The sequence below is a fragment of the Leptodactylus fuscus genome, chromosome 8, assembly GCF_031893055.1.
Source record: "Leptodactylus fuscus isolate aLepFus1 chromosome 8, aLepFus1.hap2, whole genome shotgun sequence".
In the NCBI taxonomy this organism is placed as follows: Eukaryota; Metazoa; Chordata; class Amphibia; order Anura; family Leptodactylidae; genus Leptodactylus; species Leptodactylus fuscus.
This window is the reverse complement of record NC_134272.1, coordinates 93,235,292-93,263,259: the sequence shown is the minus strand read 5'-3', so window position 1 is coordinate 93,263,259 and position 27,968 is coordinate 93,235,292. Positions and strand designations below refer to the sequence as shown.

General features: G+C 40.3%; 1 protein-coding gene across 1 annotated transcript in view; it reads left to right on the top strand.

Annotated features, from left to right (window-relative positions):
- The window catches only part of CNTNAP5 (contactin associated protein family member 5), a 342,838-nt gene that overhangs the window by 159,279 nt on the left and 155,591 nt on the right, over positions 1-27,968 (top strand). The window contains exons 5-8 of the mRNA XM_075284694.1: positions 4,127-4,330; positions 12,878-13,062; positions 19,766-19,909; positions 24,173-24,437. Coding sequence (XP_075140795.1) covers positions 4,127-4,330; positions 12,878-13,062; positions 19,766-19,909; positions 24,173-24,437 — 798 coding nt within the window. The remainder of the gene's footprint in view (positions 1-4,126; positions 4,331-12,877; positions 13,063-19,765; positions 19,910-24,172; positions 24,438-27,968) is intronic.

Sequence of the window (27,968 nt, the reverse complement as noted above, 5' to 3'; positions counted from 1 at the left end):
GCCGCGCCGTTATCATTCCATCTCCAGAGCGCCAACGCCACGTCTGAAGTCTAAATGACTTATGAAAGTGTTTCTTAAAAGATTAACAAAGCTTTCAGTGCGGAGAATAAGATTCTCTATATATTCTCTTATCTGTCTTATGTCACGGAATATTCCATAGAAATAATCAGAGGAGTCGGGGAACTTTACCAAGATAGAGAGGAGATAAAAGATAGATAGATAGATAGATAGATAGATAGATAGATAGATAGATAGATAGGAGATAGATAGATAGATAGATAGATAGATAGATAGATAGATAGATAGGAGATAGATAGATAGATAGATAGATAGATAGATAGATAGATAGGAGATAGATAGATAGATAGATAGATAGATAGATAGATAGATAAATAGATAGATAGATAGGAGATGATAGATAGATAGATAGATAGATAGATAGATAGATAGATAGGAGATGATAGATAGATAGATAGATAGATAGATAGATAGATAGATAGATAGGAAATAGATAGATAGATAGATACGAAATAGATAGATAGATAGATAGATAGATAGATAGATAGATAGATAGATAGGAGATAGATAGATGATAGATAGATAGATAGATAGATAGGAGATAGATAGATAGATAGATAGATAGATGATAGATAGATAGATAGATAGATAGATAGATAGATAGATAGGAGATGATAGATAGATAGATAGATAGATAGATAGATAGATAGATAGATAGATAGGAGATAGATAGATAGGAGATAGATAGATAGATAGATAGATAGATAGGAGATAGATAGATAGATAGATAGATAGAAGATAGATAGATAGATAGATAGATAGATAGATAGATAGGAGATAGATAGATAGATAGATAGATAGATAGATGATAGATAGGAGATAGATAGATAGATAGATGATAGATAGATAGATAGATAGATAGATAGATAGATAGATAGATAGATAGGAGATAGATAGATAGATGATAGATAGGAGATAGATAGATAAATAGATAGATGATAGATAGATAGATAGATAGATAGATAGATAGATAGATAGATAGATAGATAGATACAGTCCTATGAAAAAGTTTGGGCACCCCTATTAATCTTAATCATTTTTAGTTCTAAATATTTTGGTGTTTGCAGCAGCCATTTCAGTTTGATATATCTAATAACTGATGGACACAGTAATATTTCAGGATTGAAATGAGGTTTATTGTACTAACAGAAAATGCGCAATATGCATTAAACCAAAATTTGACCGGTGCAAAAGTATGGGCACCTCAACAGAAAAGTGACATTAATATTTAGTAGATCCTCCTTTTGCCTCTAGTCACTTCCTGTAGCTTTTAATCAGTTCCTGGATCCTGGATGAAGGGATTTTGGACCATTTCTTTCTACAAAACAATTCAAGTTCAGTTAAGTTTGATGGTCGCCGAGCATGGACAGCCCGCTCTCAAATGATCTGAAAACAAAGATTGTTCAACATAGTTGTTCAGGGGAAGGATACAAAACGTTGTCTCAGAGATTTAACCTGTCAGTTTCCACTGTGAGGAACATAGTAAGGAAATGGAAGAGCACAGGGACAGTTCTTGTTAAGCCCAGAAGTGGCAGGCCAAGAAAAATATCAGAAAGGCAGAGAAGAAGAATGGTGAGAAGAGTCAAGGACAATCCACAGACACCTCCAAAGAGCTGCAGCATCATCTTGCTGCAGATGGTGTCACTGTGCATTGGTCAACTATACAGCGCACTTTGCACAAATAGAAGCTGTATGGGAGAGTGATGAGAAAGAAGCCGTTTCTGCACGTACGCCACAAATAGAGTTGCCTGAGGTATGAAAAAGCACATTTGGACAAGGCAGCTTCATTTTGGAAACAAAAATTGAGTTGTTTGGTTATAAAAAAAAGGCGTTATGCATGGCGTCCAAAAAGAAACAGCATTCCAAGAAAAACACATGCTACCCACTGTAAAATTTGGTGGAGGTTCCATCATGCTTTGGGGCTGTGTGGCCAATGTCGGCATCGGGAATCTTGGTAAAGTTGAGGGTCGCATGGATTCCACTCAGTATCAGCAGATTCTTGAGAATAATGTTCAAGAATCAGTGACGAAGTTGAAGTTACGCCGGGGATGGATATTTCAGCAAGACAATGATCCAAAACACCGTTCCAAATCGACTCAGGCATTCATGCAGAGGAACAATTACAATGTTCTGGAATGGCCATCCCAGTCCCCAGACCTGAATATCATTGAACATCTGTGGGATGATTTGAAGCGGGCTGTCCATGCTCGGCGACCATCTAACTTAACTGAACTTGAATTGTTTGTCCAAAATACCTTTATCCAGGATCCAGGAACTGATTAAAAGCTACAGGAAGCGACTAGAGGCTGTTATCTTTGCAAAAGGAGGATCTACTAAATATTAATGTCACTTTTCTGTTGAGGTGCCCATACTTTTGCACCGGTCAAATTTTGGTTTAATGCATATTGCACATTTTCTGTTAGTACAATAAACCTCATTTCAATCCTGAAATATTACTGTGTCCATCAGTTATTAGATATATCAAACTGAAATGGCTGCTGCAAATACCAAAATATTTAGAACTAAAAATGATTAAGATTAATAGGGGTGCCCAAACTTTTTCATAGGACTGTACATATACTCACACGCACACATATATACTTGCAGATACATACATATACACACACGTATATATATCAGTACAGCTGAGATAGGGACATATGACATCCTAGACTGGGCGCCCCTGGGTATTCCCATCTTCCCATCTTGCCGTACCTGTGAATCGTTGTTGCGTTAATGAAATGTGGCTTCTCTTGTTCGGGATATAAAGGCAGGTGGTTAAGTGTTTGTTTGTTTCCTTTGCTTCATCATTTATAAGGTGGACCCTCCAGAGAGCGGCGTCTTGTCATCGCCTCCGATTGGGGAATGTTCTATATCTATATATTTGTTTTTCCTTAGAAGCCTCGGCATATTGTTCAATTAAAACGGATTCACAGCATGCAAATGACGGCGCCGATCCTTCTCTTTTATGTCTGCGCCTGTTTGTTTTCTGAGCACTTACAGCTTCAAAGACTGACGCAGACGCCGCGCTCAGCCCGCACAATAACGGTCTCCGCTCGCTTCTGCTTATTTCTTTCACTTTCATGTTCGGCTGCACCTTGTCTTGTGATTGGTGTCATTGTTAGATTAAGATAATAAATTATTTACTAATATTTCACAGAAAACAGATTATTATTATTATTATTATTATTATTATTATTATTATTATTATTATTATTATTATTGTTGTTGTTGTTGTTGTTGTTGTTGTTGTTATTATTATTATATTATATTATTATTATTATTATTATTATTATTATTATTATTATTATTATTAATTATTATTATTATTATTATATTATAATATTATTATTATTATTATTTATTATTATTATTATTATTATTATTATTATTATTCTTGCTAAGATTTAGTTTTTAAAAAAAATTTCAATAAATTTTACAAAGGTTGAGTCTCTAATTACGTCCTACCAGGGCCGTATAAAAAAGTGGGGGGCCAATTTCCTAAGCGACCCCTCACATAATTTAGGGTCTCCTCACGTTGATCCTGTATAACATAATGATAGCAGATAGACCCGAGCCCCATCATTGCATTCACCTTTATTTGCATCCTAAGGATGGAGATAGAGTGGACATTGGGACCTGCCAGTCCGAGCAGTGGGACAGCACCTGATATCCTGGACTGTCCCACTAGATCATGGTCATCTGATGGATAAAATGGCCCAATGTCCCACATAAACCTGAAACCTAAGTCTTTTGTCTATGCACAAACAATGTGAACACACTGGAGACATGTTTTTTTTTTCCTTTTTTTTGCAATCATTGTGTCCGTCCAACATTAACAACAAGGGCAAATATTTCCAGTAGAAAAGACGGAATCCTTAAAGGAATTGTCAGGGGACGGAGTTCAGTGAGGAGACAATGGCTGCCCAATATTTGCCAATAATGCGTCCGCTCATGTTCATGTCAATAGCAGGCGGCATTATCATTGACCTTGCTTGTGCGCTTACACGACCGCTTGTCAATTGCCTCTTTGTTTGTTCATATCTAGAATCTGATGTGGCCGACTTTGATGGCAGAAGCTCCCTCCTGTACAGGTTCAATCAGAAACTGATGACCACATTTAAAGATGTCATTTCCCTGAAGTTCAAGAGCATGCAGAGCGAAGGCGTATTATTTCACGGAGAAGGACAGCGTGGGGATTATATTACTCTGGAGCTACAGAAAGGAAAATTGGCTCTCTACATTAACCTGGGTATGGACTTTTTTCCAATTAATTTCTGAAAATTGCTATTACAGCTTTATTTGTCAGGTGTAGCATATCATTGACGCCATACTGTGCCCTCTGCAGCCACCGCTACATCTGGGGGTGGAGAATGTTCTTACTCTGAATGCGCTGTAGACGGTGACCAGAAATTCAGGGTTAGTCATCATACATTCCAACAATGTCTGCAGACTGGGATTCTCTGCTTGTCGGTGCCTGGTCTGATACAAAGTTGTATAAGAAAGATTTGTTATGTTTCTAGTGATGGATGAGGCTCAGGTTGGTAAAAGCAAGACCCGGGATCTGCAGGACCTGGAACATCCTAGTGGTGGAAGGGGCTCTGATGGGTACAAGCAGGATACAGGGTCCACAGGTCCCAATACTACATGAGGCTCATATTGATAAAAGCAGGACCCGGGATCTGCAGGAACATCCTAGTTGTGGAAGATGCTCTGACTAGCGTTGAGCCGATCTTGACTTTTCAGTATCGATTTTGAAATCCGATTTCTGATCATTTTTCATCTCGATCCCAATTCCGATCCCAATACAAGTCAATGGGATTTTTTTACTTATCGGAGAATGGATCTTAAAAACAATCCTATTCACTATACAGCATGGAATCTAACAAGTGAACGCTTTAATTGTTGGAATCCACGCTGTGTATTGAATTTTTTTAATCCTCTGACTACTTAGTCCCCCCTGGTGTCCACTTACCTGCAGAGTTGGCTGGTCCAGTGCCCGTTGTTCTTCTTCGCCTCGCTGACCCCGCCTCCCAGGTTAGGAGAATGTGGGCAGGTTACACTCTCCTAAGCCACAAGCCCCGCCTTCTTCCTAGCTCTTTAACACTAACCTGGGAGGCGGGGGCAGTGAGGCAAAGAAGAATGAGAACACTGGGCACCGGACCAGCCATCTCTGCAGGTAAGAAGCTACTAGAGATGTTAGCTAGTCTCCCATTAGAATGAATGGATGCAGCCGGCGCACAGTGTGCCGGCTGCTTACATTCATTCCTATGGAACTGCAGCGGAGCCTTCACTCTGAGTATACACTCCTCCGCTCAGAATGAACGGAGCATATACTCAGTGTGAAGGCTAACATTGTTAGCTTTTCCCACAATGCTTGCCCAGTAGCAAAGCATTGTGGGAAATAATCATCGATCTCGATCCCACCTAAAAAGATTGTGTTCGGAATTCCAATCGCGATCGATCACCGATCTGAATCCGATCTTTTCCGAACACAATCGCTCAACCCTAGCTCTAATACATAAAATCAGGATCCGGGATCTGCAGGAACATCGTAATAGTTTGTGAGGTTCTGATCCATAAAAACATCCCAGTTGCGGAAGATGCTCTGATGCATAAAATCAGGATGCGGGATTTGCAGGTCCTGGGATATTATAGAGGTAAATGATGCTCTGATGGATAAAACAAGTATGAACAAGACCTTATAGATAAATGCTGCAGCTTTGTCTATTAAGTGCACAAAATATATTAATCCTTTTTTTTTTTTTTTTGTACATTACCTCCCGGATTTGATGTGGGACATTACACTGGGATTTCATGTCTGCTAAATACTGGGAGAGACATGAGCGGAGACGTGTTCATAAATCCTGCGCTCTAATGAGCGAAATGTCACAAGTAATTAGCTCAGACATTGGTTGAGGCCCCAGTTGAAATACAATCTGTTACATTCATGGATTCCAGACTCTCGATCATAAACAGCGAACCTTTAAATGTCAGAAATTGCCCATCAAATTTAGCAGGAGAGGAAAATCTGTTCTGTATTTCCTTTCCGTTTTTCATCCATCGCACTGGTAGAGTCTACAGTATGGCGGGCGGGGGAGAGCGTGGGGGGTTTATCAATATATCTGCAGCCAAATCATCATCTCATTGAATGATGTCATATTTATTCTATTATGTTTAGCTGCAGTTTGTCTAAATCCAGAATATTTACTCACAACCTGCTCTAGTTCTATCCTATCTGGTTAATATGGGGAAACCAAATATTCTGGGAACCCAATCCTTTCTAATCGTCCTTATACAGGTAACATATCACACTGTCCATCATGAGCTTTCTGGTTCATGAACAGAATGCCAAAACTACAGTGAAGACTGACACAAAGGCAGATGATGAGAAGAGGGATCATTGGGGATCTAACCAAGGACCCCTTTCCATTAAATGTGTCTATCAATGCTTATCAATGGGCAGGGGTTCAGTGGTGAGCATTATTCCCGTAGGCTTGGCTATGACAGCCAGGAGCCTTATGAAGGCTACGAGGCCGGGCTCTCATTATTTTCTATTGCAGGCTGCTCTATGCAGCTTGTAATAGAAGTGTTGTTATTTTGCAATGTATTAGTGATCAGACCCCCTGGGGTTTAAGACCTTTAGGGGATTTGACCCCTAGTAAAAAAAATAAATAAATAAAAAAATATTTAAAATTCTAATCCCCCCCTTTCCCTAGAACACATATAGAAGTACTTAAATACTGTGAATCGCCTACACATTAGGAATCCTTTGTCCCAAAAAACTCAGTCTACAAAGCTATAAAGATCAAAAGTTCAGATCCGCTGTTTTTTCACTGTTTCACCAATGATAAAATTTTTAATAAAAAGTGACCAAAGCGATAGACATTCCCCAAAATGTTATAATTAAAAAATACACATGGCCTGGCTAAATAATATCACATAGGGAAATATAAAAAAAATTACAGGTTTTCATGTGTCCGGGGAACAAGTCCTCCCCTCTTCCTGTCTGCTAGTAGTGGGCGGAATAGGTTAGCTTGAGATAGGGGGAGGGGCTAGTAGTGGGCGGGATCTCTAGGCTAAAGAGAGACAGATGAGGGTGGGAGGGGCTAGTAATGGGCGGGATTGCTAGGCTAAAGAGAGACAGGGGAGGGTGGGATGGGCTAGTAATGGGTGGGATTGCTAGCCTAAAGAGAGACAGGGGAGGGAGGGAGGGTTTAGTAATGGGCGGGATTGCTAAGCTAAAGAGAGACAGGGGAGGGTTGGAGGGGCTAGGTTAGTGAGACAGGGAGGGGGAGTGCAGGAGTGAGAGAAAATTAGAGTAGCAGCTACACAGATAGCTACAGCATGAAAACAAACATAAAGGCTGCAGTAGCAACCAGAGACACCTAGAAGTCAACTACTAAAGGTAGAAGTACTTATTGGTTATTGGTTATCCTTTGCACTATCCCATAAACTGTCAATGCCAAGGTTAAAAGCTTGTTGATGCATGGATACATTGTATCCTATTAGAGTATATGTTGTGGATACGTTGTATTGTACGTTATATGCGGTGGATACATTGTATTCTATCACAGTACATGTTGTGGATTTATTGTTTTGTGTTATATTATATGATAGATGATAAATTGTATTACATGCAGTGAATACATTGTATTGTATTCTATGCTGAGGATACATTGGATTCTATAAGGGAACATGTCCTGGATTCATTGTATTGCATTAAATGCTGTTGATATATTGCTTTGTGTTTTATTATATAGTAGATGATAAGTTGCATTCTGTTACACTATATGGGGAGGATACATTTGCATTGTGTTATATGCAGTGGATACATTGTATTTTATTGCTGTGTATGGCTTGGGAAGTTTTATCAATCCCTCTGCGCTGGTTTTCTGGCTTAGAGGGATAATATTGTGGCACCCATTTGCCACAAGGCCCTTTCTTGCACCAATTGTGTGCCACAAGGAGATACCTTGGCCTGACATATTCATTAGAAGTCTTGTTAGTTTTATGGCATGAGTTATAATGTAAATGTACCCCAGTTCTAGCATAGATTTCCATTTAGGTGCTGGAACGTGCGGGTGATTTATAAAGAGGCCGCTTCATCTTCATAAATCATTGTTACCTGCATCAGTATCACACGCCATTGCATTTATATTATATGCTGTGGATATATTGTAATCTATTACAGGATAGGCCTGACATTGTGGGGAGGGAATGTATAAAGCACTGCACTCCATAATTTACAATGAAATAAGTTATAAATCAAAAATGTATGACTTTTTGAGCTCATTTGAGTGAAATTTCAGCCTGTATTTCCACCCACCCAATCCACTGGCAATGGATCGCCATCTACCTGTCTGTACTTCAGACTTATCAACCACAGCTTTTTAAAAAGGTGCAAAATTGTAAGGAGTAAGGAGGAAGTGGCGTACAAAGTAGAGTAACATCTTAGGACAGAAGTGTTAGACTTAAAGAAGTGCCAAGTTTATCACCGGTGCACGACTTTTGATAAATTTGGTGCAAATTAGGCTGATGCAGATCTCAGAAACACGGCAGAAACTCTAAGATTTCTCTTATGATAAATCTCCCCATTTGTACATATGTTACCTACAGCAGATACAGTGAGGGGAATTTGGTTGTTTCATTACCCCAATGTTGGTTGAGCAATGGGGGGTGGGGGAACAACACCAGGACCAAGACACCGCTAATAGATTGATTACTAGAGGGATGACCCGGCTTCGCACGGGTATATTACATGTTAAGTTTGTGTACTGGCCCCATAAGAATTGTCCAATTTTGTACTGATGTATTTTGTATGTGGTTTGTGTGTAAGTCCATAAGCGTCATGTGATTATGTGTATCTCATTTTGGATATCAGTGAAAAACCTGTGATCAGTTGTTATGGATACCTGGAGTAAAGCTGTATCTAATCCTTCCCCATGCAGTACTGTGTTTAGACGCAAGTATCTAATCCTTGTTGGTGTGGTACTGTGTACAGATGTGTGTATCTAATCCTCCCCCGTGTGGCATTGTGTGAAGAGGCACGTATCTAATCCTCCGGTAAATGAAACTGTGTGCAGACGTGCATATCTAATCTTACAGCATGTGGTACTATGTGCAGACGCGTGTATCTAATCCTCTGGCGTGTGGTACTGTGTGCAGACAGGTGTATCTAATCCCTGGCGTGAGGTACTGTGTGCAGATGCGCGTATCTAATCCTCCCCCGTGTGGTACTGTGTGCTGAGATGTGTATCTAATTCTCTGGCATGTGGTACTGTGTGCAGATGCATGTATCTAATCCTCCAAAGTGTGGTACTGTATTCAGACGCATGTATCTAATCCTCCCCTGTGTGGTATTGTGTGAAGAGGCGCGTATCTAATCCTTTGGCGTGTGGAACTGTGTGTAGACGCGCGTATCTAATCCTACAGCATGTGGTACTTTGTGCAGATGTGTGTATCTAATCTTATGGCGTGTATAACTGTGTGCAGACGTGCGTATCTAATCCTCTGGAGTGTGGATCTGTATGTAGATGCGTGTATCTAATCCTACGGCATGTGGTACTCTGTGCAGACGTGTGTATCTAATCCTATGGTGTGTACAACTGTGTGAAGACACGTGTATCTAATCCTCCCCTGTGTGGTATTGTGTGAAGAGGTGCGTATCTAATCCTATGGCGTGTGGAACAGTGTGTAGACGCGCGTATCCAATCCCCCGTCATGTGGTACTGTGTGCAGACGCGCGTATCTAATCCTATGGCATGTGGTACTGTGTGCAGAGGCATGTATCTAATCCTCCAAAGTGTGGTATTGTGTGAAGAGGCGCGTATCTAATCCTCCCCTGTGTGGTATTGTGTGAAGAGGCGCGTATCTAATCCTTCGGTGTGTGGAACTATGTGTAGACGCGTGTATCTAATCCTACTGCATGTGGTACTGTGTGCAGACACGTGTATCTAATCCTATGGTGTGTACAACTGTGTGCAGATGCGCGTATCTAATCCTCTGGAGTGTGGAACTATGTGTAGACGTGTGTATCTAATCCTACGGCATGTGGTACTCTGTGCAGACGCGTGTATCTAATCCTATGGTGTGTACAAATGTGTGCAGATGCGCGTATCTAATCCTCTGGAGTGTGGAACTGTGTGTAAACGCCTGTATCTAATCCTTCGGCATGTGGAACCGTGTGCAGATGCACGTATCAAATCCTTCAGTGTGTGGAACTGTGTGCAGAAGCGCGTATTTAATCCTCTGGTTTGTGGGACTGTGTGCAGACGTGTGTATCTAATCCTCTGGCGTGTGATACTGTGTGCTGATCTGTGTATCTAATCCTCTGATGCGTGTATCTCAGTTTGGATATCAGTGTTGTATTGTGCATGTGGAGTGACCGTGTGCATTGCAGTTGGAATATGAGTGAAAGTCTTGCAGGTTTGTATTGGCTAAGGGAGGGCACTGTGTTTGGAATGCTGTATCTCATCAACGGTGCGTCCGAGCGAGTTGGAGTCTCATCTTAAACCTTCCCGGATACCTGAAGTATCTCTGTACCAAATTTGGTGAAGATCGGTCCAGTCGTTTGGTTCGCATTAGAGCACAGACAGACAGACAGACAGACAGACAGAAATTCATTTTTATAATATAGGGAGATAAGTCACACCAGTGCTGTGCATTATACAGGAAATCTATGACAGTTTCTGACTTGCGGAGATTTTCTTTCTGATGTGCTTTGTGTCTTTTTGGACCTTTATTAAGACTGGTGTATGGAACATCAGTCTCTGTATATCTGCCCCATTGTATTGCCTTGTTTTATATGCAGTGGAAATGTATTGTATTATAGTGTAAGCATTGGATACATTATTACTACTATGCTATCTACATAGTATTTGTACTACATACTTTGTGCTAGGTGCTCGCTGTGGATACATAGTATTTGTATTATATACTTTGGATACATAGTGTTTGCATTTTCTACTGTGGACAGTGGATACATAGTATTTGTACTATATACTTTGTACCATATGCTGTGGATTCATAGTATTTGCATTATACTCTTTGGATACATAGTATTTGTATTTTACACTTTGGATATATAGTATTTGTATTATAAACTTTGGATACATAGTATTTGTACTATATAGTGTTTGTACTATTTGCTGTGGATACATAGTATTTGTATTATACACTTTGGATACATAGTATTTGTATTATACTATTTGGATACAAAGTATTTGTATCATAAACTTTGGATCCATAGTATTTGTACTATATAGTATTTGTATTATACTCTTTGGATACATAGTATTTGTATTATACACTTTGGATACATAGTATTTATATTACATAGTAGTTGTATTATACACTTTGGATACATAGTATTTGTATTCTATGCTGCAGATACATTGTACTCACTGATACACAACTCCCACACAGTAACAACCCTCTTTCCTCTTTCTCCTATGTCTGACACAATTTCTCAGCTCTTTTCCATTTTACTATTTTTCGTCTCATCAAAATATCTATCAACAGAAGTTTGCAAATCACAGTTATAATGTATTGGGAAGCAAAGAAGTCACTGAGCAGGAGGGGTGAGAAGCGAGAAGTGCCGCAGCTTTGTACAAGTGACTGTTTATTGCTGCGATGTCTGATCTCACAAGTGTTGACACACACACACGACTACAGAAATATAGCGGCGCATCTGCTGCAATAGTAACGTTAACCCCTTCACTGCCAGGCTATCTCTGTGCTACTTACATTTTCACAGTGTTCCTACAGACAGATGAGTTATAGCACCTTGTAATGCATTTGGCTTTAGTACAGAGTATTGCAAAAATCTCATCTGCCTGTCACCACTAGGGGGTGCTCTGTATACAACTGCATTGCCCCCTGATGGTGGGAGAAAGATTTTTTTTAATGGGAATGGTGCCATGTAACAAAAGCATTCTAATGTTATAAAGAGACAAAACAGATCATCAAAAAGATCTAATAGGTTATTGCTGAATCCCCCTCTATGAAATAGACCCAGAGAACATCGCCACCAGATTCACCTCCAAGTGGTGTTCCCTTCTATTGTAGTGTCAGTGCCTGAGGCCACAGATGAGCGATAGGTAAGCCCAACAATAACATTGGGGAAATGTATCAAGTGCCATCATTTATGTTTCTACCTCACTAGGGGAAAAATCTTATATAAGAATAAGAATTATTATTATATAAGAATTTTCTTAGATAAGAAAATTATCTATGCTTTTAAATATATATATTGCATTTTTTCCTCTGGCCACTAAGCCTAATAATATACTGACACTTGCCAATACTATAGAGGTTTCTTTCCAGCAGTCACCTCATTTAAATCACAGACAGGATTAGAACAGAAGATAACACCGCTATAAATAACACCCATCATTACATCACTACTGACAATGGATGATGTCACAGTTTATTTTCTCCTCCTCCCTGCACAGAACATGTCTAGAAACTCTCCATAGACCTCAGTGGGTCATCTCTATACTATTAGTGCCTATGGCCATGACTGTGCTGTAAAGCAGATCAGAACAGATAATGTACAGATAATAGACAATAAATGTGCCCTCCTTAATTACTTACCTGTCTCTGTCGTTGTTTCTTTTATGTAACAATGTTGTTTTCTTTGTTATGATTGTAACAGATCCAATAAACGTCCATTCATTCAGGGGACAGGATTTCTATCACCCATATCCCTACCTGACCATGTGATTCCTCCCATTCATGATATCATTGCAGTATATTTCAGTAATATTCTTACATTTCCCATGTGTCTGTTCCTCAGGAGATGCCAAGCTACGTTTCGGTAACACCCACACGGTGGTGACATTGGGCAGCCTCCTGGACGACCAGCAGTGGCATTCTGTCCTAATAGATCGCTTCAACAAACAAGTCAACTTCACAGTGGACAAATATACCCAACATTTCCGCACCAAGGGCGAATCCGATGATTTGGACATAGATTATGAGGTGTGTGCATCCATTGAACGTTGATGTCCATGGAACTTTTCTAATAATGATTTCTGTGGATTTCATAATATTATTGGGCCCAACATTCTGTACTGTATTATATAACATATGATGTGTTTATAGTGGTAGGAGAGAGATTGAAACCTTCTGTATACTCATGTAGTTACACAATATAATCCTATCTGCCTGCAGCCACCACTAGGGGGAGCTCTCTGCAATCAGATTTACTATTGAGTTCAATGTATGAACAGTATGCAGTGAGCTCCCCCTAGTGGTGGGGGCAGATTTTGGTGCTGCCTATAAGAAAAATTCTGCTATTGACATTGAAACAGAAATGGAATCTCTTCTTGAAGAAATTTCAACCCAGGTTAAACATTCATTAAAATATTGTATATTCCGTTCTCTATTATTGAATTAACACTATTTTGCAATCCTTACCTTTAATGTATCCATCTAGTCTAATGCTGACGATGAATAGGTTTATATTATGTATCATCTACTATGTTATGCTCCGTTTACCCCCAGAGCTGCATTCACAATTCTGCCGTGTCCCTGTTAGTGGATGGCAGGATCTCCTTACCAGTAGCACACGTGTAATTCTGTATTCCAAGGATAGACTAAGCGCTGGAGCAATTATGTATCATGTGCAATTACTTTTTAGCGATGTAAGATTGAATAACAACCATTTTACAGTCTGTTTTTAGGACATTTTATAAATTTTATGAAACCATTCCACTTTTGGATTATTTTGAATATTTCAGGACAGCCATAAAATGCCCATTTCTCTGCGTTACGACTTGTCCGCCTATTTAGTGCATTTTTTTTTTTTTTTGCTGCTTCTTTAATTTTTATGCTTTTTTGTCTGCCGGCACCCATAGGCCGCACTCATCATTTTATGTCCTGGGATCTTATTTGTAATGGAGCCCGAAGGTCGTTAATATTTTGTTTATACCCATAAATTTCTAATTCAATTGTGTGGCAAACCCAAACCCACCCCACATTATGGCGGCCGTTAAATTATATTTTACAGCGTTTGACGGGTGATAAAGTGGCCGGAAATCAGCAGAATTATTGCTATTTATTAGGCAATTAGAATTATGGCATAACAATGAGAGGCGAAACGGGGAAAATGTGCAGCAAGCGCGACGGCGGAATCAAGTTTAATTAGTGATTGCGGCTCCTTCGGATATATGGTATCAGGCATTAGATGTGACACGGCCATATTTATCATTGCGTTCCAAATGAGACCGTTTGGGAATCGGATACAAATACATAATCAGATAATGACTTCCTGGAATAATTATATGCAAAGGTCACCATCTAGTCCTAGCTATTGCTTGGTGTTATTTATATAACTATTATTATTATTATTATTATTTTATCATTATTATTATTATTATTATTATTATTATTATTATTATTACTATTATTATTACTACTACTACTATTATTATTATTTTATCATTATTATTATTATTATTATCATTATTATTATTTTATTTATATTATATTTAATATTTATTATTTATTCAGATTTTTTCATCTATTTTTTAAAAATTTTATTTCCTTGTATTTATTCTTGTTTTAATGTTTTTATTGATCTGTGTAAGTTTATTGAATTCGTTTACCCATCTGTTCAGTAAATGTTCTGCAAACATGGCATAAAACAATCGCACAAACAACATTGTGAAACTTATAACTGTATAACTTAGATCAGAGAAAAATGCCTCTTTCTCCTCTCATCAGACTTCTTTCCCATCTTCCAATGTTCTACAAACATGGCATGAAACGATCGTACCGACAACTATATGAAACATTGTAACTTTATAGCATAGATCAGAGAAAAATGCCTCTTTCTCCACCTATTAGGCTTCTTTCCTTCTCCCCTCTTCTTGCTAAACCTCTTAAGGTCCCACAGTAAAAAATAAAAAAACGTGGTGGCAACTAGGGTTGAGCCGATCTTGAGCAGCCGTTTCTAGAGGTAAGTAGCTGCTAGAGATGTTAGTTTAGACTCCCATTCCAATGAATGGAGGCAGCCGGCGCGCAGGGGGTTAAGGCTGTGTGTTGGCTGCTTCCATTCATTCCTATGGAACTGCAGCGGAGCCTTCACACTGAGTATACAGCATATACTCAGTGTGAGGGCTAAGCAAAGCATTGTGGGAAAAGATCACCGATCTCGATCCCACATAAAAAGATTGTGTTCAGAGTTCCGATGGTGATCGTGAAATTTTCTTGATCGCCGATCGGAATCCAATCTTTTCCGAACACGATCGCTCAACCCTAGTGGCAACGCATCATATTTTTTTCCTGCAGTGTTTTGCACAGAAAGTCCACAGAAGTTTCCTCCGCGGGTTTTCTGCTTCCGTTATACCTATAGGGAAACCGGTGGCGTCTCTGTAGGTGTAAGCGACGTGCTGCGCGGATGGGATTCACTTTGCAGTGAATCTCCAAGGAATCTATTTAGACTTGCTTCCTCTGAGGGTGTGTAGGTGCTGTACTCAGGGGTTCTGGGCTAGTTCCGACCCCCAGTCATGTAATAGGAACCAGCACCAGGTCTCTGGGTCTCTTCACCTCCTCCCCAATGTTACCTTTACTATGGGGGCTGCGGATTCAGTAAAGCCGGAACCCCTACTGGTAAACACAGGAGCAGGGGACATGTGATCACATGATCTGGGAGCAGAACCAGCCTGGAACCCCAAGGAACAGCATTTACCCCCAATAGTATATATAATATGACTATATAGCAGTATAGTCAGACTCTGCGGAGAACCCCATTCAGTATCAATTTACCTCTTCCCATTGAGGTCTATGGAGGGGGAAGGAGAGACACAGACAGAGGCTGCTGCAGCTAATAGTAAGTTTTGTAGGAGGAGAAACCTGGTAGAGCCCTGTAATAATGCTGCCCTATATGTACACACACAGAGGCTCATCCTCAAGAAGCATTTCTCATCTATAACATATATAATCATATACATATCTGTGTTTTGGGGAGCCATATAGGTGGTGTCTCCATAAAGCTTTACATTACAGCGATATCCTCCATTACAAGTCTCCATACCTCTATACGTAACCTGATGTAACTGTAGACTCCTAATAGACCCCTATAGATCTGTATACATCAGGGCCCCATAGATCTCTATAGATGGCCTCGTATAACTTGTAACACCGCTGTTCACACCAGCCCAGCACTGAGACATCACTTTCTGTCATCTCCCTGAGTGTTGCGCTGGTTGCGGGGCCATAAACCGTCCTGAGGATGTGTTGCAGTTTATTGTGCATTACACTAATAACATATCTACACTCTCTGGATTGTGTTTCTGCTTTGACTTTTACAAGCTCCATAAAAGACATAAAATCCGTGAATTTTATTTAAAATGGCCGCTGACCTTTGCACATCTCTACGGCATTAAAAGAAATAATAATTTTCCGTGTGTTCGGCCTCGGGGGGATATTACCCTGCGGAAAAGCAAACAGTCTGCGAGTAATAGAAACATTACTGGATAGTATGGGGGGGGGGGGGAGGGGGAGAGCGGGGGTGACGGGGGGGAGAGGGGGCGGCTGCTACTTACAGGGACGGGATGGAAACATTGTCACATAAATATTGCACAATATGGAGGACAGATCAGCAATATATATGCACAGAAAACACATTGGAATAGACGTCAGATATTATTCATCCACATTTATAGATGGTCCAAGTGTCTACCGGTGACACAAAAAAGAAGGGGGGGGCTTCAGACGTCATCAAAGCAGACCCCCATGATAGATTAGTAGAGACCACCGGCTGCACCAATATCTATGGGATATTGTCACATAAATTGTCACATAAATATGGCACTGATAACTGGTGGCTGCACTGATATCACATATGGACTGGTGGCTGCACTGATGTCACATATGGACTGGTGGCTGCACTGATATCACATATGGACTGGTGTCTGCACTGATGTCACATATGAACTGGTGTCTGCACTGATGTCACATATGGACTGGTGGCTGCACTGATCACATATGGACTGGTGGCTGCACAGATGTCACATATGGACTGGTGTCTGCACTGATGTCACATATGGACTGGTGGCTGCACTGATATCACATATGGACTGGTGTCTGCACTGATGTCACATATGGACTGGTGGCTGCACTGATATCACATATGGACTGGTGGCTGCACTGATGTCACATATGGACTGGTGGCTGCACTGATATCACATATGGACTGGTGTCTGCACTGATGTCACATATGAACTGGTGTCTGCACTGATGTCACATATGGACTGGTGGCTGCACTGATATCACATATGGACTGGTGTCTGCACTGATGTCACATATGAACTGGTGTCTGCACTGATGTCACATATGGACTGGTGGCTGCACTGATATCACATATGGACTGGTGTCTGCACTGATGTCACATATGAACTGGTGTCTGCACTGATGTCACATATGGACTGGTGGCTGCACTGATATCACATATGGACTGGTGTCTGCACTGATGTCACATATGGACTGGTGGCTGCACTGATATCACATATGGACTGGTGTCTGCACTGATGTCACATATGGACTGGTGGCTGCACTGATATCACATATGGACTGGTGGCTGCACTGATGTCACATATGGACTGGTGGCTGCACTGATATCACATATGGACTGGTGTCTGCACTGATGTCACATATGAACTGGTGTCTGCACTGATGTCACATATGGACTGGTGGCTGCACTGATATCACATATGGACTGGTGGCTGCACAGATGTCACATATGGACTGGTGTCTGCACTGATATCACATATGGACTGGTGGCTGCACTGATGTCACATATGGACTGGTGTCTGCACTGATGTCACATATGGACTGGTGTCTGCACTGATGTCACATATGGACTGGTGGCTGCACTGATATCACATATGGACTGGTGTCTGCACTGATGTCACATATGGACTGGTGGCTGCACTGATATCACATATGGACTGGTGGCTGCACTGATGTCACATATGGACTGGTGGCTGCACTGATATCACATATGGACTGGTGTCTGCACTGATGTCACATATGAACTGGTGTCTGCACTGATGTCACATATGGACTGGTGGCTGCACTGATATCACATATGGACTGGTGGCTGCACAGATGTCACATATGGACTGGTGTCTGCACTGATATCACATATGGACTGGTGGCTGCACTGATGTCACATATGGACTGGTGTCTGCACTGATGTCACATATGGACTGGTGTCTGCACTGATGTCACATATGGACTGGTGGCTGCACTGATATCACATATGGACTGGTGTCTGCACTGATGTCACATATGGACTGGTGGCTGCACTGATATCACATATGGACTGGTGGCTGCACTGATGTCACATATGGACTGGTGGCTGCACTGATATCACATATGGACTGGTGTCTGCACTGATGTCACATATGAACTGGTGTCTGCACTGATGTCACATATGGACTGGTGGCTGCACTGATATCACATATGGACTGGTGGCTGCACAGATGTCACATATGGACTGGTGGCTGCACTGATGTCACATATGGACTGGTGGCTGCACTGATGTCACATATGGACTGGTGTCTGCACTGATGTCACATATGGACTGGTGTCTGCACTGATGTCACATATGGACTGGTGTCTGCACTGATGTCACATATGGACTGGTGTCTGCACTGATGTCACATATGGACTGGTGGCTGCACTGATATCACATATGGACTGGTGGCTGCACTGATGTCACATATGGACTGGTGGCTGCACTGATGTCACATATGGACTGGTGGCTGCACTGATGTCACATATGGACTGGTGGCTGCACTGATGTCACATATGGACTGGTGGCTGCACTGATGTCACATATGGACTGGTGGCTGCACTGATGTCACATATGGACTGGTGGCTGCACTGATGTCACATATGGACTGGTGGCTGCACTGATGTCACATATGGACTGGTGGCTGCACTGATGTCACATATGGACTGGTGGCTGCACTGATGTCACATATGGACTGGTGGCTGCACTGATGTCACATATGGACTGGTGGCTGCACTGATGTCACATATGGACTGGTGTCTGCATTACTATCTATGGGATACATCTGTGAAATCCCAGTGATGGCCAATGGCTGTATGCCTGCACTGATGTCTATTGGTGGCCAGTTTCTGCACTAGTGGATCTATATTGCCTGTGATAAATCTATATTGGACCAGTGATGGCCACTGGCTTTACTGATATATATGGGGCACATTTATTATAGACCAGCGATTGATTGTATAATGATGACCAGTGGCCACTCTGATGTCTATTGATGGTCAGTGACGGCTCTGATCTCTATGGGATAAATCTATGGTAGACCATTTGTGACTGGTAGCGACCTGGACATTTAGGGGACACGTCTGTATACTAGAGCTGAGATGGCCGTGGCTCAGCATTATTCTATATAGATGTGATAATAAGCCCCAATCCCATTACTGCCGATGAGCTGCACGTTACACTACTGGGCAAGAACCTCCATCATAGGAGGACACTATTGTGGGCGCCTCAGTTGGGTCTTTGTTGTAGATTCTTCAGGTTTCAGTTCTTGATTCTTCAGGTTTCAGTTCTTGATTCTTCAGGTTTCAGTTCTTGATTCTTGATTTCATTGTGATATAACAAGGACAATGAGCCAAGTTTTGATTTTCTTATTTCCCAAAGTTCAGCTTTGGAGGGATTCCAGTACCAGGAAAACCCGGAACGTTTCTGAAGAGGAATTTTCACGGCTGCATCGAGAACCTTTATTATAATGGAGTGAATATTATTGATCTGGCCAAGAGACGCAAGCCTCAGATCTACATTGTGGTAAGAGACATTTCATGGAGTCATTACTTTACATCCTCTACTATTTGCCTTTTAAAGGGGCAGCCTCTTTATGTGCAGTCTGTTGTATATGAAGCCTAACCTATGTACAGTCCTCTCTCCTTGCCTGTTGTGGGGATGGGTTATATTTGGGCTCTGCTTTCCCTCTTGCTGCTCCTTTCTCCCTCTTACAAAATTCATGCCCACATACAGTTATAGGAAGAGTTTCTGCAGCTACATCTCCCTCCTCTCCCCATCCCTATCTATTTCGTATTGCTCTGTACTAGACAGATTATTTTAGTGGCAGTTTCTTGACCATTTCCAGAAATCAGCTAAGTGTCTCTCCTTCTGATAACTTATATTACAATGTATTTACAATATCGATTCTTGTAGGTTCACCTTAAGCATTCAGAAAGGAAGCCAGGGTCTGGTAGGTCTCTATGTCTAAGACATACATAGGATAGTAAAGAGCTATGGCAAGCCTCTTTCCTTTATGCAATGTGAACTGTGTCCTCCATAGCCTAAACATTGCAGAGGGGAGGTGGGGCAGCTTTTATTCGGGGTTACCCACCATAGTCCATTTTGGCATAAGCACAAGATATGCTGTAAACACCTGTTACAGGTCCCACTACATATAAGATAAGAGATAAGATAAGATATTCCTTTAATCACCCCCTTTTATAGGGGGTGAATCCATGTCTGTGAGGAGATGGAGCAATGGGTGGAACCTCCTGTACAAGACACTTATGGCATATGGCACTGGGGTATTTCCAGAAAGGTCTATGGTTGGGAGCCTCTTTAAAGTAGTTGTCCGGTGGACAGGTTTTTTTTTTTCTCTCAATGAGTTAAAACAAATAGATAAATCAAAACTCACCTTACTTGACCCCCTGATATTTCGTCCCCTTCTACCATTCTACCTCAAGCATTGACTCAGTAAGTAACTCAGTACGTGGCATTCCCTGTGTTGTGAGGAACCGAGACAATGGGAGGTGGTATGGTAGAGTTAGGATGGCAGTAAGGTGGGTGTTGGTAGTGTGGGGAGCATTGGTTTTATTTTGTAACCCATTCGGATCCAACCCGAGACCCGACCCTCTTTTAAGGATATGGTTGGAGATGAGCACATTGATTTTTGTACAAATTAAATTTAGACTGAATTTTCCAAAAATTTTAGTTTCTGTTGATTCCAGAACACTTGTGATTTGTTTTGAACAGGTTTCTCTAAATGTCATCATTGCTCTTGGTCATTTACCAGTCCTTGGTGGGTTTAGATCATGTGGTCTGGGAGGTTATTGTAAGACAGTGAAACTAGGTCAATGACTGAGAGTTCATAGTTGGACTTTTTGGATGCCTAGTGTAGTATCAGGTGCCCAAACAATCCTATTAACAGTAATTTGGGGGCACTTTTGAGTTGGTCTAATTGGTATCGAATCTGATGCCCCAACTGTAGGAGAATCGCTCATCTCTAGATACTGAACATTGATCACACTGAGCGCTCCAGTAACCGGCGTATTCTCGTAATATAATATCAATGTAATCTGTTTGCCGCTTATCTTCCTCCTCAGCAGACGCAGAACTCTCTCCTTACACGAGGGAAAATCAACACGTCTTACATTTGTTCAGGTGTCAATAAGAAGAACTTTCTCTTCCACCTTGAGAAAGCAATGAGCGCCATAGAGAACAATAGTTTGTTGCGTCTTCTCCTTCCTACGGATCCTTAAATTATTCAGAAGCAGGATCCACACATCTGTCTAGGACTGAAAATACTGAAGAGTAAAAAAAGCAGCGTCTTAAGTCGTCTGGGTTTCATCCCTCAGCCTCCTTTAATCGTGGTGCAGCCTTGGCACATCTAAGCCCCCACGCGCCGTGTTCAGTGCCCACATTTCTTGCCAACTTTACAAGTCATAGTTTTTTTTTACAGAAGTTGTAATTGAAAGCGACACAAGTTGAAACTTTGAAGCGCTGAACTTCTCCACGTTTCGATTAACTGTAAAGATTGCCTGATCTCCTACTGTTTCTCAGATTGGCTGCCGTCCTGCAGAACACAGACACATTTCTGGGCAACTTGGTGATAGGATTCCATACTGTATTCACTTTCAGCTGCCAGGAATTATCTCTTTCCTGTAATAAGAAGCTGCTTGTACCGAGGCTGATTTCACCTGGATCTGCTGCAGAGAGGACATTGTATCACTTAGTTTTCAATCCATTCGGAGTTTGCTTCTGAATTTTCTCGCCCATTGTACTTCAGACTACAGAGTCATTCGGAATCGATAAGATTAACATATAAAAAACATTTCTCCTCCAACCAAGACACCAGAAATAAATCGTCCTTTAGACGTCCCCTACTGTCAAGGAGTAGAATGGAAAATATACTGAATTCATCTAGGAATGTCCGAGACTGGTCTTCAGATTTGCAATCATTCTTCATAGCATCCACAGGTGTCAGAGTATCGCAGCCAGGGTGCACCAAGTACCCGCACCAATAATCTGCCTCGACCAACCTGAACCACTGACCCTTGGCAGGAAGGTTTCATCCGTTCACTCTACCTATGCCAAATTCTGTCCCTCCTATCACCATATTGCAGATCCGGATCCATCTGACCATGTGATGTTGCTCTGCTGTTCTCAGAACAGTTTTTGTTTTTTTTTGTCCCTTGGCGCTCTGTCTTTCTGTTGGTCTTAGGGTCATTTTCAATGGGAGGTATAATCTGCGGCTATTAGGGTTGAGAGGTCGGGAAAGATCGGATCCCGATCGGCGATCGAGCAAATTTTACGATCGCGATCGACTGGAAAATGATTGAAAATCAGATTTTAAAAAACGATCCTGAAATCTCAAGATCGGCTCAACCCTAGCCGCTATTTCAGGGTTAGAATCTGCGCCAATATCTGCAGCAAAGTCCTTAGTGTGACCTCAGGCTTAGACACCAGTCTTCTGTTTTTATACTCCATTCATACTAAGGAAAGTCCAGTTGTGCGCTTGGGCATGTTCCTTGGCCCCTTCACTTTATTCAGCTGACGTTTCCTTGACTTACTCCCTTGAGAACAATCCCTGACGTCCTTCTTTGATATTTCATCATGAGTTGTTTCTGTCCATAGGATCGCCTCTTGCTGTATGCTTTACCGTGATCGCGCCATTCTCTTTATCCTCTCCAAACATCTGCACCAAAAATCCCACAAGATGGCGGTATCTGAAATCCTGGCCTCATCTGGTCTAGCAACGATGACCAGTTTCTGTCCGATCACTGGATTTTCCCATCCAATATGGATTCACACTGTCACTGGATTTCATGTCACACTCCAGGGTCACTGGTCTAAGCTCCATGCAGGGAGTGCCAAATGGGAATGGACGGGGGTCTCTAATAAAGTGGACTGCCCTTGTAATATGTAACGGTGTGGGTATCTGATAAAGAGGCCATTGTGTGTGTTGCTTCATCTCATGCATATAGTTGTACTACTGCTATGGCATGTCACATAGAATTCTGTATTATTGAGCAATTCTCCCCGTAAAGCATTGTTTCTAGAGAAGAATTCCTCTGATACATACACAGAATCTGAACAGACAATTCTTATTTCTGCTAACAGATCTTTAGGAGTTTTCCATTTCTTCTGCTCCCTGTAGTCCAATGTGAACATTACTGGTGCCAAAGCCACAATATAGGTTAAAACCTAAAGATGATCACATGACCATGTCATACAATACAGCAAACATCATGGCCATATAATATAAACCTACTGCCATATAGTGTCCAAATAATACTACACCCCGAGCCATGTGATCCATAATCCAGCAGCCTCCAGGATCAGGCCGCTCATGTTGGGATACCTCTAGTGGAAGTCTGTGAATGGAGAAGACTATGGAACAATGGCTCCATTTAACCCCTTCGTAGCTGTTTTTACCCCGATGCACCAATATGGATTCACAAACTGTATCATTTAATGGTACAAGCCTTTAAAGACCAGAAAACGTATTGTAGGTTCTCAGGAATTAGATGTGGATTTTTTGGGCTTGCTAAAAACTGCACCGTTCCTTGTTTTTCCGTTGTCTTGACCTAGTTGTACTTCTTGAAAAACAAGTTAATAGACCGACAAGGGATTTTGAAGTAAAACTAAATATGAGGATTTGACTCTGGTGAGTCCCTTTGCCACATTCTGTAAGTGCACGAAAGTCCCTTGCATGAGGAATTCTCCTGTCGGTCTATTATCAGATGCAAATCATCTTGGGTTTTGACTTGTTTCTCATGAACTTGTCCTATTTTTGTTATTTTCTAGGGAAATATAACATTTTCCTGCTCGGAGCCCCATGTCGTGCCTGTGACCTTCTCAAGCTCCAGCACAAGTTTCCTGTTATTGCCCGGCACTCCGCAAATGGACGACCTCTCCTTGAGCTTCCAGTTCCGCACATGGAATAGCGATGGCCTCCTACTGTCTACTAGACTTTCTGGAGATTCCGGGATTCTCATACTTCAGCTGTTTTCTGGAAAATTGCTCTTAATGATCCAGAAGGAGATGGTGAATATCCAGCCCATCAGCACAGGTAACAAAAACTTCCATTATTGAGCCTATTGTTGAAAAAATTCATGGAAACCTCCGACCTACGATATCTTAAGTCTTATGATGAGTGTAATATTTCAGGATGACTTAATGTATGTATTAAAATCCCAATCTAATGTTAACCATCATCGTTCTTTATACTCTGGTTATTTATTTTTCTGGATTCCATCATTGTGGGTTCTTATACATCGAGTGATTGAAGGAGAGTGTAAAAAGCCAACCAGGATGGGAAGACGAATCCAGAAGCTAGATATGTTTCACTTGATGTCCCCTTTGACATTGTATAGACTGGAGAATTCACCATAAGCAGTCAGGCTGGATGACTTTGGATCTTCTTGCCACTTACTAGTCCAGTGCCTATACCATGCATGCTCAGTAGCAGTATATTTTGTATTGGGTTATTGAGCGTTCCTAAATCTTTGTACCTTAGAAACAGCCCCTGAGTCTACTGTCGTAACCAATAGGAAGAAGTTCAAGCTGGGTTGGTGTCCTGTCCCTGTCCAGTCCTCAAGCAATACAAGATTTAGCAAGAAGAAAGTATAGAAGAAGCTCAAGGGTCATGGAAAGTGGATTGGGGTTTGGGTGGGGGAACAAGTCTTCAGACCTGATGGAGATAGGTTTAGTGCAATGAACCAGTTTCATTTTCACCATTTCCCCAATGCAACATGCCATCTGTATTTCAGGGGTTCACAACTTACCACAGTATTTTGCTACCACTTTGTGGGGGTTCTGAAGAAAACTGAATTGCCTAATAGGATACTTTGAAAGAACGTATTAACTAGAGCTGGCAGAAATGGAAATCTAGAATCCTTGTATGCCAACCATGAGACAGAGGCAGGAGATGGACAGAAAGTCCAATGAGATGTTGTTGGGTTTAAATTAACCCTGTGAACACCGCTGTTTTGGATTCCAGGAATTGAGATGCAATCATGCACCCCCACCCCAATCTCCTCTTACAGCCCTATGGGCTCCAGTATTCAGTCTTCCCTTGAATCCTCCCTATTCAGTCTCCGCTTGGACTTCTGGACACTTCCAACAGCTCCCCAAATGCCCTAAAATTGGGCCAACCAATACTTTACCTTACACCAAGTCAAGTTGTAATGGCCATCACCCCCGGGTGTCAGAGTTGTTTACATCACTCTATAGATTGCCTCTTACCCTACTTATCCATACTGCACCCATAGACTGAAGTTCACATAATAAAAGTATCCAGCAAATGAAGACATTTTGCATAGGAGCTGAATACACAAAACACTAAGAGATTTTTGCTATATCTAGAATATTTTCATACTATATTTGATTTGCTCTGAAGCAATAAAATATCTTCTGTGATGTCCGAACCCTCATAGACAGATAAATAGCAGAGAAATAGCAGAGAAATAGCAGAGACATAGAGAGGTTTCCAGAATGGTTAAAGTCTTTGATAAATAGGATTAAAGAATTGGCAGCACATCCACGTTTTCTTCCTGCACAACCTTGCAAAATGAAGACTGAATGATTGTAATGCAAAGGACAATATTGAGATACATTATATTAAATGTGATAACATAAGACGGGAGACGGACTCCAGAAAAATATCATCAGCTCATAAAAAGCTTAAACTCTGAATAAAAATGGAGATATTAGAAAATATTGATATGATTGAGATGCCAGATCAGATTGTAACTGTGGGCTGCTGCGGCACCTCGTAATAAACAATTCATAAAGATTTTATGTTCCTTAGAAGAAACACCAAATACCTGGGAAAAAAAAAAACATCTTCATTATTTTCAGAATAGACTATAAAGTATTTATTATGTTATTGTTTGTTTGGCTGATATTAAAAAAAGAAAAGTCTTGGAGCAAAAAATTCACAAACTCCAAGAAGATATTTATCAAGTCCTTAGTGTCACCCCCTAGTGAGGGAAAGAAGAGACAACAGAGCTGAGAACATTCAGATAAAAGAAAAATTATTTCAGTGTTCAAGAATAAAATGCAAAACAAAAATCACATTCTAGCAAATAATAGTGGAAATAATGTATCCCCTATATACAAGAATATAACTACTATACTACTCCTATGTACAAGAATATAACTACTATAATACTACTCCTATGTACAAGAATATAACTACTATAATACTACTCCTATGTACAAGAATATAACTACTATAATACTACTCCTATGTACAAGGATATAACTACTATAATACTACTCCTATGTACAAGAATATAACTACTATAATACTACTCCTATGTACCAGAATATAACTACTATAATACTACTCCTATGTACAAGAATATAACTACTATAATACTACCTCCTATGTACAAGAATATAACTACTATAATACTGCTCCTATGTACAAGAATATAACTACTATAATACTACTCCTATGTACAAGAATATAACTACTATAATACTACCTCCTATGTACAAGAATATAACTACTATAATACTACTCCTATGTACAAGAATATAACTACTATAATACTACCTCCTATGTACAAGAATATAACTACTATAATACTACTCCTATGTACAAGAATATAACTACTATAATACTACCTCCTATGTACAAGAATATAACTACTATAATACTACTCCTATGTACAAGAATATAACTACTATAATACTGCTCCTATGTACAAGAATATAACTACTATAATACTACTCCTATGTACAAGAATATAACTACTATAATACTACCTCCTATGTACAAGAATATAACTACTATAATACTACTCCTATGTACAAGAATATAACTACTATAATACTACTCCTATGTACAAGAATATAACTACTATAATACTACTCCTATGTACAAGAATATAACTACTATAATACTACTCCTATGTACAAGAATATAACTACTATAATACTACCTCCTATGTACAAGAATATAACTACTATAATACTGCCCCTATGTACAAGAATATAACTACTATAATACTACTCCTATGTACAAGAATATAACTACTATAATATTACCTCCTATGTACAAGAATATAACTACTATAATGCTGCTCCTATGTACAAGAATATAACTACTATAATACTACCTCCTATGTACAAGAATATAACTACTATAATACTGCTCCTATGTAGAACAATATCACTACTATAATACTGCTCCTATGTACAAGAATATAACTACTATAATACTACTCCTATATACAAGAATATAACTACTATAATACTAACTCCTATGTACAAGAATATAACTACTATAATACTACCTCCTATGTACAAGAATATAACTACTATAATACTACTCCTATGTACAAGAATATAACTACTATAATACTACTCCTATGTACAAGAATATAACTACTATAATACTACTCCTATGTACAAGAATATAACTACTATAATACTGCTCCTATGTACAAGAATATAACTACTATAATACTACCTCCTATGTACAAGAATATAACTACTATAATACTACATACTATGTACAAGAATATAACTACTATAATACTACTCCTATGTACAAGAATATAACTACTATAATACTGCTCCTATGTACAAG